Source organism: Pteropus medius, unplaced genomic scaffold (assembly GCF_902729225.1).
Source record: "Pteropus medius unplaced genomic scaffold, Ma_sr-lr_union100, whole genome shotgun sequence".
NCBI classification, from domain to species: Eukaryota; Metazoa; Chordata; class Mammalia; order Chiroptera; family Pteropodidae; genus Pteropus; species Pteropus medius.
In genome coordinates this window covers 5,805,517-5,819,469 of record NW_024352784.1, presented here as the reverse complement: position 1 = coordinate 5,819,469, position 13,953 = coordinate 5,805,517, and the positions used below count along the sequence as shown (strand labels likewise).

General features: G+C 36.5%; 1 protein-coding gene across 2 annotated transcripts in view; it reads right to left on the bottom strand.

Annotated features, from left to right (window-relative positions):
• Positions 1-13,953, bottom strand: part of UVRAG (UV radiation resistance associated) — a 254,987-nt gene that overhangs the window by 13,458 nt on the left and 227,576 nt on the right. For both annotated transcript variants that reach the window (XM_039848085.1, XM_039848086.1), the window contains one exon: positions 11,001-11,092. In XM_039848085.1, the coding sequence (XP_039704019.1) occupies positions 11,001-11,092 (92 nt within the window). The remainder of the gene's footprint in view (positions 1-11,000; positions 11,093-13,953) is intronic.

Sequence of the window (13,953 nt, the reverse complement as noted above, 5' to 3'; positions counted from 1 at the left end):
ACTGGTCTTCTATTTCTTGCAATCCACTCCTTCACTTTCTAATTTAATATAGTACAGAGCACATAGTAGATACTAAGTAAATATATTTGTTTTATGAATAAATGGATTTGATTAGTTGTACTCAAAGGGAATAATTTATGTTTTTTTTTTCTTTTGGCAATGTGTTAAGAAACGTTCAGTTAATGTTAAAAAAAGCAAAATAAGAATATTACAGGGTTATTTATAATGTGAAAGCAAAACTATCTAAAGACATGGTAAATCTAAATGAAGAAATATTATGCAGCCATTAAAAATGATGCTAATATTTTAATGGCATTGGTAAAAGTCTTAGGATGTGACATACAAAAAAGCATTATAACAACTTCAAGAACTGTGCTGTCTCCCACTGCAGTCACTAGTTATGGGTTACTGAGTATCTGCAATGCGCATTTGACATGTGCTGTACGTGTAAAACAGACCCTGGATTTAGAAAGCGTAGTATAAAAACAGGAAAATAAAGTATTTTATTTTTTAATACAAACAGTAAAGTATTGATAACATGCTGACGATTTATTCTTTTACTGGATTTTATTGAGATTAAGTTAAAAAGTTATTAAAATTAATTTACTTATTCTTTTTTACTTTTTTTCAGTGTGGCTGCCAGAAAATTTATATTTACATATGTGGCTCAGATTATACTTCTATTGGACAGCACTGGAATAGATGATATGATCTCGACTATGTAAGAAACACACAGAAAACTAACTTAACAGTGTTTTTTGTCCCTGGATTATGGTTTCCCTCTCTTATGCATACCTTTACCTCTTTCAGATTTTGTTCATTGGACATATATTATTTTATAATCCAAAGGAATGAAATAGAAATAAGAAAGACACAAGTAAAAACAAAGAGAAAAAGATCTCAATTTGGTTACTGGAAGTTGACTTGGTTACTGGAAGTTGAGAAAAGAAGCCTAGGGATACCCCAATGGCTTTCTGTCACTGATGGAGGGTTAGCATACAAAGAATGTTGGCCAGCTGTTCTTCATCCTGACTAAAACAGAAAAAAAGCGGAAGTGGGTGTTAACCGCAGGAGGGGGCCTGTAAGTTAAATTTAGGGAAGAATTTCCTGAAGTGAGGGTGTTTAAACTCTGAAATGAGTTATGGAAGAAGCCTAGTCCCCCAAGGTCTTTTAAAATACTACAGATACCCATATGCCTTGTGTGTTCCTGTCTAGAGGCAGTGAGATGACTTGTCAAGGTTCCTTCTAAAATAACTATCTTAGAATAAATAACTCCAATAAAACTTTCTTTTTCATTTATTTTTGACCAGGCTTCACTCTCCTATTAAGGATTCCAGTCTGCAAGAAGTACTCTGAAAAGCAATCCTATCTGATACAGCTACCTAAAGTAGTACTCTTGAGACTTCAAAGACAGTGTCATTTGATCTAAATTTAAAAACCAACATCAGCTAGACAACAAGTTTTTTAAGTCCCTCAGCGGTCACCTGCCAGAAATTAGTTCTGAATTCAGCATAAACATATGAGAGAGAAGGAAAGAGGATAGATTTGCTTTTTAAAAAAGTGAGGCTTTAAAAAAATGTTAATGCTATATACTGCCTCATTGTCAAAGGTGAATGGTTTGGCTTAAAAGCAAAACTATTGGATAGTTAGCCTCTGTAGACTGGCTCACTTGCTCTAGATTTTCATCATCCTCAGTTTACTGGGGGGAAAAAAACCCCACATTTTCTTAAAATGTGCCAAAGCTCCTACTAACTTACTTCTTTATTTAAAAAACCTTTTGAGTTTGATCCTATTTATAAAAAGGAATGAAGACTAGGTCAGCAGAAGCACTACCTAGAGATTTTAAGTTAGATGACCCTACATAAAGCCACGAGTTGCTTCTCCCAAAGTCATCTCATTATAAACAAATGCTAGATGGAATCTGCGGGTATATTCCAGGAAGCTGCAGAACAGCCAAGGATACTTCTCCTTAAGTGTTCTGTTCTCACCAAGCTCACTGAAATTGATGCAGTCTCTATAAAAATGGCACCCTTCGTCCTAAATCATTAAATAAGTCAGTCCAAAATTGTTCTCCATCACTGTAACAGACTGTCCACTGAAGGTGGGTCTCAGGGTCTAAGTCCCACATGACAGCAAGAGTGAACAATGCATAGGAATCTTTTTGCAACTTGCGTCCTTCAAAATATTTAATTTGCCTTATCTACTCATTTAGATTGTAACCTAAACAACTGTCAATTAGGCAAAGGCAGGGCAAATCTTACACTTTTGAATCTTCCTTCATCCCTTGAATAGTGCTATATGCAGAGGAGACACTTAATGAATTGTTAAATTAATAAATAATACTAAATAATACTTTGTATTGTCTTTTTTAGTTTATAAACCACCTGGACAGACATAATCTCATTTGCTTCATACGACGATGCTCGGGAAATAGGGCTGGTGCTATTAACTCCATTTAAAAAACAGACGCTCAAAATGATTTATGAAACGTAAATGACAGAGCTGAGGTTGGAGTCTACACTTTCAGATTCCCTGATCCAGTGCTCCATCTGCTGTAACACACTCCCCTGCTGTTAGACAGTTTAAGCTTTATAGTTAGGAAAAATTAAGCTTAGAATAAAAAATCTCCATGTATAAAACAGGACAGATGGCTTTGAAATCCTGTTTTTATTGTCTTATTCTGAAAAAAAACAAAAACAAAAACAAAAACCTGAAATGAACAGAAGACAAACACGAGAGCAAACATATGTTTTAGGCCCACCCATGTGCTTCCTTTAGTTTTCCTGTTTCTTAACAAATGGAGTTTGAAACATAACCATTTTATTTCTTTTGGTCTTAAATTTCTTAAATTCTTCACACAGTTTCTGACTCTTAGTTTCCTACCTCTCTGAGGTAAATGGGGTAGGATACGCAATCAGGAATGTTTTCACCAGAATTGCTGCCTTGATTTTGCAGTGTATTTTCTAGTACTCTGGATCTGACTTCGATTTCCCTGTCGAAGGCAACAGATGTTGAATGATCTCTTACTAATAAGGGGTAGGTAGCAAGGTATGTAACAAAAAGATGGGACTAGGAGTCAGATAATGTGGTTTCTGGTCCCAGTTCCTTCACTTATTATTATGTGATCTTGACAAGTCACCCCACATTTCTAAGTCTCGGTTTTCTGATATGTAAATAGTGATCATTGTCTTTGCCCTGCCTCCCTCACAGAGTTGTTGCAAAGCTTAAATAAAAACATGGAAAATTTTGCAAATAAGAGACTTTTATTATTATCATTTTTAACTACAGGTGAGAGTTACCTAAGAAGGTAGGTACCCAAAAAAGGCAAACAGATTCATAGGGTACTTATCTCTCAGGCTGCAGAAGCATTTTAAAAAGATGTGGGGAAAGTGAGAGGGAGATGGTGAATATTTAGTACTATTAAATGGCATGAGCCATTATTTAAAAATGTAACCAAGAACCATAGTCTGTATCCACGTGTAAGGAGATGACTAGATTTTAAAGAAAAAAAACGAAATACCTATATAACAAAGAATGGATTTAATTCTTAGAACGGATAACTATGATTCATTTATCCATTACATAATCATAATAGCTATATTATGTACTATAGTACTCAATAGTGTATTGAGTACTACTATGTGCCAGCAGTATGCTATGTATTTACATATTTAATATTTATGATTAAACTCTATATTAGGTTGGCACTATTATCTCATTTTATACATGAATTTAAACTGACAGCTTAAACTTGCCTAAGGTCACAGAGATAGTAAGTGGTAGAGTTGGCATTCAAACCCATAGTCTTAATATACTCCTTACGACTGGGCAACTGTTTCCTTTACACACATTGTCCTACAGCCCAATCTTCACATGTCCAAATCTTTCTTGTGCTCCAGGTCCACTCAAATGCTATCTCCATAGTAAAGGCTTATCCAATTCTCACCCACACCACTCGCACCAGGACATTATTTAGAACATTCCTCTGAATGTTCTAAATAACTCGCCTACCTTTCTTATAGTTCTTCATACTTTCTGTCTTCTATTACATAGTTTGTTCCTATTTTGTTGCCTCAATTAGATTATAAGCTCCTTGAATGCGAGTTCAAGGAGCATATTCCTCCTTCTCTAATGCCAGGGATGGGACCCCAGGATGAGTAAGACATAGTACCCAGCCTCAAGCTGCTCAAAAGCCGAGTGGGTAAGACCAGGTGAGAGAAGTGAACCTAAGCTACTAAGGAAATACATATTTATCTCTGTATTTGTCACTGTGCCTGTTGAATGAGTGAATACGTGAGGTAGGACATGAGCTGGATCTTGAAGTGAGAGAACATCTGGATGTGGCAGAGGCAAGGGCAGGCTATTCAAGGTTTTGGGAGCTTGTCTGAGAAAAGCAGTGAGGTCGGAAATGAGTGTGGTACATCTGTTGAGACAGGGTGAGAGAGCAGTGGAGAGATATAATTGAGGCATTGTCCCCAGACCTGGATGCCAGGGCCCCATCACATGGCCTGTTCACAGCAACCACAGCACAGAATCTCTTTAACTTAGTTCTACACTTATCATCTTACTGGCAGCCATCAAGCAGCAGCTTGTGTATACATTCTTCCTTGACCATAACTAAGCAATAGCATCAGCTGTGCATGTGCATGTCAATTTGAATATTGGACCACTTGTACTTAGTAGTCGAAGAAAGAAAAATGGGATGTTTAAGAGGCATGCCAGTGGCTTTTAACCAAAATATCCAAGAATACAATCTCTGGGCTGAAATTCTGCTTTTACAAATTGTGTTCCTTGGCGGTTACAACGGGGTTAGCAATCTTAGTATGAGAAAACGGGGACTTCTTTTGGAGAGCTGGCATGAAGCACTGAGGACTGTGCCCCGCCTAACTGTGTTCATGAGGAAGAGGGATTAGTTGTAGGATTAATCAGGTAGATGCTTTTGAATTCTGTAACATGAAAGAAAAAAATCACTTCATTAAAGGAATTTTAATCATATTGTCTTTTCTTTAAAAACCAAAACAAACTGTCACATAACTTTGAAGCTTACCATAAGGAGGAATTCAGTGACTGCACTGATCCTCAGCCAATTTGAAATCCTCGATACCAAAAGAACATGCAGCAATCTGCTTCCACAGGGACCAGTCTGTGAATGGTAACAACCACACCAAAAATGGCAGTGTTTTCTTTTACAAAAGATGTAAGAGGCTCCCTTAGGAGCATGAGTTGTTTTACCCTCTGCCCTAAGGAGCACAGGCCTGGGAGGTAACTCCTCAGCCCATGGCTGCTCTCGGAAATTCTCAGATTTCCTCAGAGGCTAAAAGGGCTTGTTCTAACTTTGTTTAGATTTGTAACTTCCAGCCTGGCTTCCTGCAGTGGTCTTTACTTGGAATCACGATGTAGCATTCACTTTTGTGGTACTTTGCATCTACCTCAGTAGCCCACTTTAAATTAGAGCACCATAAAGTGGTACCATATTATCCATTCAGTGTCAATATGCCTGGTTGGCACAGTTGGCACAGGCGGGTACTACATAAGTGTGTGAATTTGTGGCTTAACGGGTTCATTACATCAGAGACTTAGATTCTAGTTTTATTGTTAGAGGTTCAAGGGTCAATCATTCTTGGAAAGTCATTTAATTTCTTGGTAACTTAGATAGGGGAGTTGCTAGAGATTATAGTGTTCTAGGAAGGGAAGGGCAGTCAGGTTGCAATCAGGAAGGATTTCTATGTAAGCATATTGGGTAAACTGTCTAAGAGTGCAAAAAAAAAAAAAAAAAAAAGGGATCCAATCTCTAAAGTTCCGCTAATTTGCTGTGATTTTGTTTCTCATTTTAAATACTTACTCCCCCCACCCAATTTTGTATTTACAGATTGGTATTCTTTTTTTTTTTTGAAAAGGGTTCCTAAATTCTATAAGCTCTAAGTACGACAAAATCTAGATTCTTTCTGTTCCTAAAGTAAGTTTGCACTCTAACCAAGGTGGTCTATTCTTTGTCAATACAGCTATTGTGCCTTTTCTAAAATTCTTCCCTCTGTATGAGGGGCTGGAGTGAGGACCATGGTAGGAGAGAAGGAAGAGGGGGAGCACATTCTAGACTGAACAATGAATGTGATGACCCTGAGTCAGGAAAGAACTTGTTCACGTAACTAAGAGGAGGCCAGCATTGTGACTGTACAGAGAGTAGGGGGAGAGCAGTGTCAGATGCAGGAGAAGAAGCAGGGGCCAGGGAGGAGACCATGAAAAAGAGCTTGGATTTTATTCTACCACTGAAGATCAGGAGTGACTAAGATGGAGCTAACATTTTAAAAGGTCGCTCTGGCTACTGTGGAGAATGAACAAAAGTGAGAAAAAAGTGATACCAGGGAGATAAATTAGACTAATGCAGTGTCTGGGTAAGAGAAGGTGGTGGCTTAGACTGGGGTGCAGGTAGTGGAGATGGTAGGAAATGTTCAGATTTGATCTATATTTTGTGGGTAAAGATGACAGAGTTTGCTGATGAATTAGATTGGATCTAGTAAGAGTGAAGAAAAGAAGGGAATCAAGGATGATCTCCCGATTTGAGCAACTGGGTAGACAGGTCCATTTGCAGAGAGGAAGAGACTGATAGAAGGACAGTTAGCTATGCTGAGGCTGAGATGCCTGTGATATTCCAAGGGGAGGTGTCAAATAGGTCTTTGACTAAACAGAGTCTGCAAGAGAGGTTTACACTGAAAATATAACTTTGAGAACCATAAACATATAGATGTTTTTCAAAACTAAGGGAATGGATGAGCTCATATGAGAAGAGAGTAGAGAGAGAAAAGAGAAAAGAACTTGAGATGGGACCACAGAGAACTCTATATTTAATGATCAAGTAAAGGAGGAATATGAAAAACAGATGGAGAAAGAGCAGCTGAAAGGAGAAAATCCATAGGAGGGAAGTAGTGTGGAAGCCAAGAAAGAATGTTTCAAGAAGGTGGGGATGGCCAGCAAGGCCAAATGCCACTTAGATGCAGAACAGAATAAGGACAGAAAAGTGACCTTTGAGTTTGGCAACATGAGAGTCCAACAGGTACCTACCTAGAAAAAAGGAATTTCAGTACAGTGATAGAAATGGAAATCGCACTGGAGTGAGTTAATGAGGAACTGAAAAAACAACATAAATAGACCTATAAATATTGTAACAATAAAATCAGTAGTTAAAAATCTATACTTTACCCCTCAACAAAGAAAAAATACTAGGTTTGTGCTAACTTTTATTAGACCTTCAACATATTGATAATTCCTATCATAAATAAACTATTCCAGAGAATAGAAAAGGAGGGAAAGGTCCTCAGTTTATTTTATGAGGCTGTTACAACCTTGTTACCAAAATCACAAAAGGATTATATGAGAAAGAAAAATTACAGGTTAGTCTCATCTCTGTTCACAGATGTAGATACTCTTAGAACATTAGCAAATCAAATCTAATAATTCAGGAGAAAATAACACATCATGACTAAGTAGAGTTTATCCCAGGAAGAAAAGATGGTTTAACATTAGAAAATGTACTGATATTTATTAGCACATTAATACAGTAAAGGAGAGCAAATACAGTATTATCTTAATAGCTGCAGAAAAAGCATTTGATAAAATTCAAATCCACACATTCATGATTAAAAACAACTCTTAGTAACCTGGGAATAGAAAGAAACTTCCTTTTGCTAAATAGAATATCTATTTAAACTTGCAACAGATATAATATTTAATGGTGAAAAGTCAGAAGCATTCTCTTTAAAGTCAGGAATAAGACAAAGATATAATAAAACATAAGTCAAGAAAAAATAATAAAAGTTGTAAAAACAGAAAGGAAGAAACAACATCATTATTCTCACACACACACACACACACACACACACACACACACACACACACACACACAAAGAGTGTATACACAGAAAATCCAAGAGAATCTAAGGCAAACTATTACACTTAATGTTAGCAATGTTGCTGGATACACTCTCAAAATACAAAAATCAGTGGTGTTCATGTATAATAGCCACAAAAAAGTTAGATGTTGTAATAAAAAATTTATAACAGCAACCAAATGGTAAGCTACCTAGGACTAAGTATTTAATAAAAAGATTTGTAAGACTTTTAAGAAGAGAATTTAAAAACTTTACTCAGCTATGTTAAAAAAACAAAGAAAACATATAAGGAAATACCATGTTCATTGTTAAGACTCAATGTCATAAAGCTGTCAAATCAGTCAAATATAATTCATAAGTCAAGAAAAGTGAAAGGATTTTGTAAAAGAACCATAAGTAGGAACTTCATCCTGCCAGATACCAAGAAAGTCTGGGTACTTTTCTTTTCCCTTGCTGTGAAGGAACCTGATTTAGGAGTCGCACTCTTGGCCTCTCTCCATTCTCTCACTCACTTGCTCTTAGAAGAGGAGCGTCTTTTCTGATTGGTGAATTTAGAGAGAAAAATAAAACCTGAGTATTTTTAGGCTTGGCCCCATCTGGGTTCCTGTAGGAGTCACGTGACTGCTCTTTGCAGTGTAGTTAAGGGCTTGCCTCTGTGGGTAAAACCTAGGGTTCCCCAGTTCGCACTGTGATTGTGAAGGTAAATTTAATTTTGAGAAAGAAGGTCTTTGCAATACTTTCTTGTTATAGATCTAAAGCCACATTGTCCAAGTGGCTTTATTAATAATAAAACTGACATTTTGATTTCTATTAGTCTATCCCTTGTATCTTCTCTCTCAAATTGTTCCAAATGTCAAGGAGAAGAGGGAAGCTATCTATTGGGCATCCTCAAACCTCAACAAGACTTAAAGAAATTACATCTTGTAACAATTAAAAATGTGGGACTAGCCTATGAATAGACAAAACAATGAAGTGGAACAGGGAGCCTGGAAACAGATTCATCTATTTATGTGAACCTGGTAAGTGAAAGAGGTGGCATTATCAAACAGCAGACAAAGGACAGACTCTTCAATAAATGACACTGGGATTTAGGGATTAATCAAGTAGTGTTGTAGGTTGCCTCTTTTTAAAATTATTTTTAGGTTATTTACCACTTCGGTTATAAAACTTTTCATGAATTATCTACTTGTTTCTATCTAGATCACAAATCCCTTGAAGGTAGGGCTTGAATCTCATATCTCTTGTTACCCTTCAGATTTTATGCAGAGATGATGCTAAATAAATGTCTGCTTGCTTCCTCTTCGTCCACCTCTTCCTTCTTCATCTTCTTTATTTTTTTAATTAAAACTCAATTTGTATGCCTCATTCCTCAGGGCATAGAGGTCCATATCACCACTAAGCTTTTATAATTATTTTGATAGTCTGACTAGACTTCTTTAAACATTTGTGTATTTGTTTAACAAGAGTCCTATCTAAAATCAAACATCTGGAACTTGCATTTTGAAGACCATATGAGACAAGAATAAAAAAAAGGTCAAAGTAAAGGTCAATCATATATGTTGTTTTCTTATTATCTTCAAGACCAACCACATGGCACAGAAGAAAATGAAACCAATTTTGTACCTTCATCCCCAAAAATAGTTTCTCTGTCTAACATCGCATTTCAATCTCACCACAAACTAGTGAGATGAGCAGGGCAGGGATTATGGATGAGGAAATTATGTTTCAGAAAGGCTGGACTTTAAGTTCACACAGCAGGTTAGACAAAGGCCTGGGATCAAAAACCAGTGTTCTTTAGAAGAAACTATGCTGCTCCCAGTTGTCTAACTTTCTGGAAGAGTTTGAGGAGAACAGGTATTAAATCTTCTTTGAATGTTTGGTAGAATTCACTGGTGAAGCCATCTGGTCCTGGACTTTTACTTTTTGGTAGTTTTTTTGATGATTGTTTCAATTTCCATACTGCAGATCGGTCTATTTAGATTTTCCAGTTCTTCTTGATTCAGTCTAGGAAGGCTGTATTTTTCTAAGTACTGGTCCATTTCTTCTAGGTTATTAAATTTGGTGTTATATACTTTTTCATAGTATTCTTATATGATCCTTTGTATTTCTGTGGTGTCTGTCATAATTTCCCCTCTTTCATCCCTGATTTTGTTTATTTGTGTCCTTTTTTTTTTTCTTTAGTGAGTCTAGCCAGGGGTTTGTCAATTTTATTAACCTTTTCAGAAAACCAGCTCTTTGTTGCATTTATTCTTTCTATTGTTTTTTGTTTGTTTGTTTGTTTTCAATTTCATTGATTTCTGCTCTAATTTTGATTATTTCTTTCCTCCTGCTGACTTTAGGCTTCATTTGTTCTTCCTTTTCTAGTTTTTTAAGATGAAGCGTAACTTTCTGAAGGCTTGATTTCCATTCACATGATTTTGTAAGTTACTGCCCATCATTCAAGGATTCAAACTTCAAGAATTACTACATGGCTAGAGCCAACAGCTTTCTATTTACTTAAGTCAAGTGAATCAATCTAATGTTTTCTTTGCATCACACTTTCCCTCTCCTCTTCTCTTTTTAAAAGGGTCATGTCTATCCTGACAAAGTACTTTTAAACAGCAGCTTGCCCTCGTGGTACAATAGGCATTGACATTAAATACAAGAAACATTCTGGTAGTATATGCCTTCTGTTCTCAAGACTAGGTCATGACAACTTGACCTATGCCTTGTCTGCTTTCTTCCTTTAACTTTCAAAGCCACTGATCCTCATGCTCATTCAATAGTTATATCCTTCGCTTGTTCTTTAAAAAAGTCTTAGGGATTCCATTTTTCCCTTTTATAAATCACACTGGCTGCCCTTCGGTTTCTGCCTTAGCGATGTACTCAAGGATTGCTTGCCCAGCCAATATCCCCTCAAACCCTATCCCCTCTCGAGAGTGCTTCACTCTCCTTAGTCAGACTAGCCAGACTGGTGTTTAGACCTACGAAAGTACGATGGCTGCTTTTCCTTTTCTTCCAATATCTTAAAAGAAAATCTAGAGGGGAGCTGTGAAGCAATGTGAACGTCAGGAAAGTTTCTCAGGATTATTATTCACATTACAGTTTCTGAGTAGCAGAAATAAAGGTACTCACCACCTGACCAGTAGTCCATGCTCCATAAAGTTTTTCAGGTTGGGAAGGGTTTGCCTCAAGTCTGGAGTCCCAAGTCCATGTTGATATCTTAGCTGTAAAGGTAGAAAAGTAGAATTAAAATAAATTCTGGCAAGTGCTCGGCAGTGCTTCAAAAACAAGATCCACTAAACGTTTTTTTTTTGTTTGTTTGTTTTGTTTTGTTTTATTTTTGAACTCTAATAGAGGAAATGTGAATGTATGATCCCAATGTCATCAAACCACACTTTTTGGGATGGTATTCAAAGGCAGCCTCTTCATGTTCTGCTTTCTTGCCTCCTAAGTTGGAGAAGACTAAGAAAGACTAACTGTGGAATTTGGATATTTAAAAGACACCTGTAGGATCTGCTAACATCAATTCCAGGGACATATACCATAAAACCAATACTTGATTTTTAGATACTGAAGGTTAGTATTCCATACTCCAAGCACATTCAGCCCTTCTTTCACTTTGTATAATCAAGGGTAAGGGTCATGTTGTATTTACTGATTCCTAACAGTGTCTCACATAGTGCTAGTGCTCAGTCAATGTTTATTAAACAAATAAATAGCAAGCCACTTTTGACAGGGGGTGTGCTCTATATTTTTCTTGTATCTCTAACTTCCTTCTTTGTCCAGAACCAGAGAACAGAGCTGTAGAGGGAGTATAAGGAAATTATGGCCTGGGGACTAGATCTGCTCTTAGTTTTACTGATTTCTGCTAGAGGCTGATTTTCTAAAATTCAGTATCCTTCTAAGTTCCTTGGGTAACTTGCTAAATGGTTTTCACCTGTTTGTTCTTTGCCTCCTCTCACTCTGTCTCTGGATAGTATTTGCTTCTTTAACTGACCATAATAGAGATCTGAGGTAGGTACATGTGCATAGTCGTACACATGCTCACACTCACAATATCAAATACATAGCATGTGTATAACATAGCCCTGTAGAAATGTGTTTTTTAAATGATATAATATATATGAATAAGGTACTCTGTAAACTGTATACTGGTGTACAAATAAGAAGGGTCACCGGATTTGCTGTTTTACTTTTCTAGCACCTAAATTTAAAAGCGACTAAGTCAAACTTTTAAATATTTTCCTCTCTTAAAAAAAAAACCGCTACCAACACAAAAAAATTAAAGTTTTCTTTTGTTTCTATCTAGTACTCAATTGACTTTTCACTTAAGTATGAGTGAGTGACACTTAACAGAGAAGTTCACTCTCACTACAATGAGCTTTTTAAGAAAAATCCCCAAACCTAATCAGATCTCTCGAATACTCACATAAAGTAAGGAGGCATCTTGAATATTATTTAAGCCGATCCTTTCCTTTTGCAGATGGGGAAACTGAAGCCCAGAGAGGGGAAGTAAATTCTCCAAGACCATATGTTTCAATGGCAAAGATATTATTAGCCAGAGCCTCCTTTTCACAACCATGCTATTCCACCATCTACCCCAAAGTGAGAGGAAAATTGGTAAAAACACTTGAGAAGACAAAGGGAAAATATTCTCTTTTTTTCCCCCCCAAAGCTAGCTTGGTGACCTAAATCACCTCCTGAGATTTGCTGACCTTGAATTATAAGATCTACTCTATATTGAATGACATCATTTCTTGTGTTAATATAAAAGCATTTTTCCCATACACTGATAAAAGCAAAATGGCTGATATCCCAATACGACATTCCTGAATTCATTGTTTCAATAAAAAAGTGAAATTGTTTACACATGGCATGGAAATTTCACCTGTGATTCATACTGAAAAATATTAAATAGAAAAAAAAAAACCTTACTGAAATAACACTAAGCTATGTGTCCCTGAGCCAGTACATAGTCAGTTGGCTGTCGGAGGCTCCACAATGGAAGGTGGGTGTTGAATTCTTTTCAGAGACCACAATGAAAATTTGTCTGCAAGTTTGATTTCAACCAAAAAAAGGAAAATGTGGGCATTTCAAGCCTCTACCCAGGTCTTAACTCTTCATTTGCTGCACAGTACTATTACTATTATTTTTTTTTTATCATAGGATCTTAGGATATTATAGCTTAAAGAAATCCTGGAGATCATCTTTTCCAACCTCTTTCCTTTCACAAATGAAAAAACTAAGACTTGATAAAGCAAGTGTCCTGCCTAGGTCACAGAACTAATAAGGGACAAAGCCAAGGCTGGAACCTCGCAATAACAACTCCATATTCTTTCTACCATGTCACTTTTTAATAAAATAAAGTACATGTACTGTTTAATAAGTCTAAACTACTGTTAAGTCTTACAATGAAAAAGCAACAGCTCTTTGCTCTTCAGTTACAACCACTTGTAGCTGTTTCTTCTTTACCTTCATATTTCTAAAATGCTTATATTATTAATGTGTTATTCTCTGCCTCCTACTTTTAGACATCATCTACCATGTTCCAACTATTAAAAATGAGAAGTTAACTCTCCTATATTACTCTTCTCTTACACAAACATTTTATCCCTTCGCTCATACACTACCTACTTTCTATTAAGGGATATGAGGATTTAACTCTCTGTCCTCCCAAATATACTTCTCCTCCTCATCCTCTTAAGATATTCATGTTTTTTGTTAAATCAATATTTAGTGTTTACCTTATTATATCTACTAAAATACTGTTTACCGCTGAGCCATATAACACGCTATTTCTTAAAACTGAGTCTAGATACATGCAAATAGAATTTGAAATCCCTAAAATTCTCCTCTTATTCTGATTCTACCTCTTCGGCTATTTGTTCATTTGTAAAAGAATCGCTCCCTCTCTCTGAGAAGTTTGTTCTAATGCTGCTTGTGGCTATCACTCTTGGCTATCTACCCAAATATTTCCACTTCTTTGCTTATAAAGGTGAGTATATCCACATTCTTACAGTAACCGTATCATTCTGTCAGCTTGGACCTCTACCCATACTCCAAAGAGAGGATCTCGATATTCCTA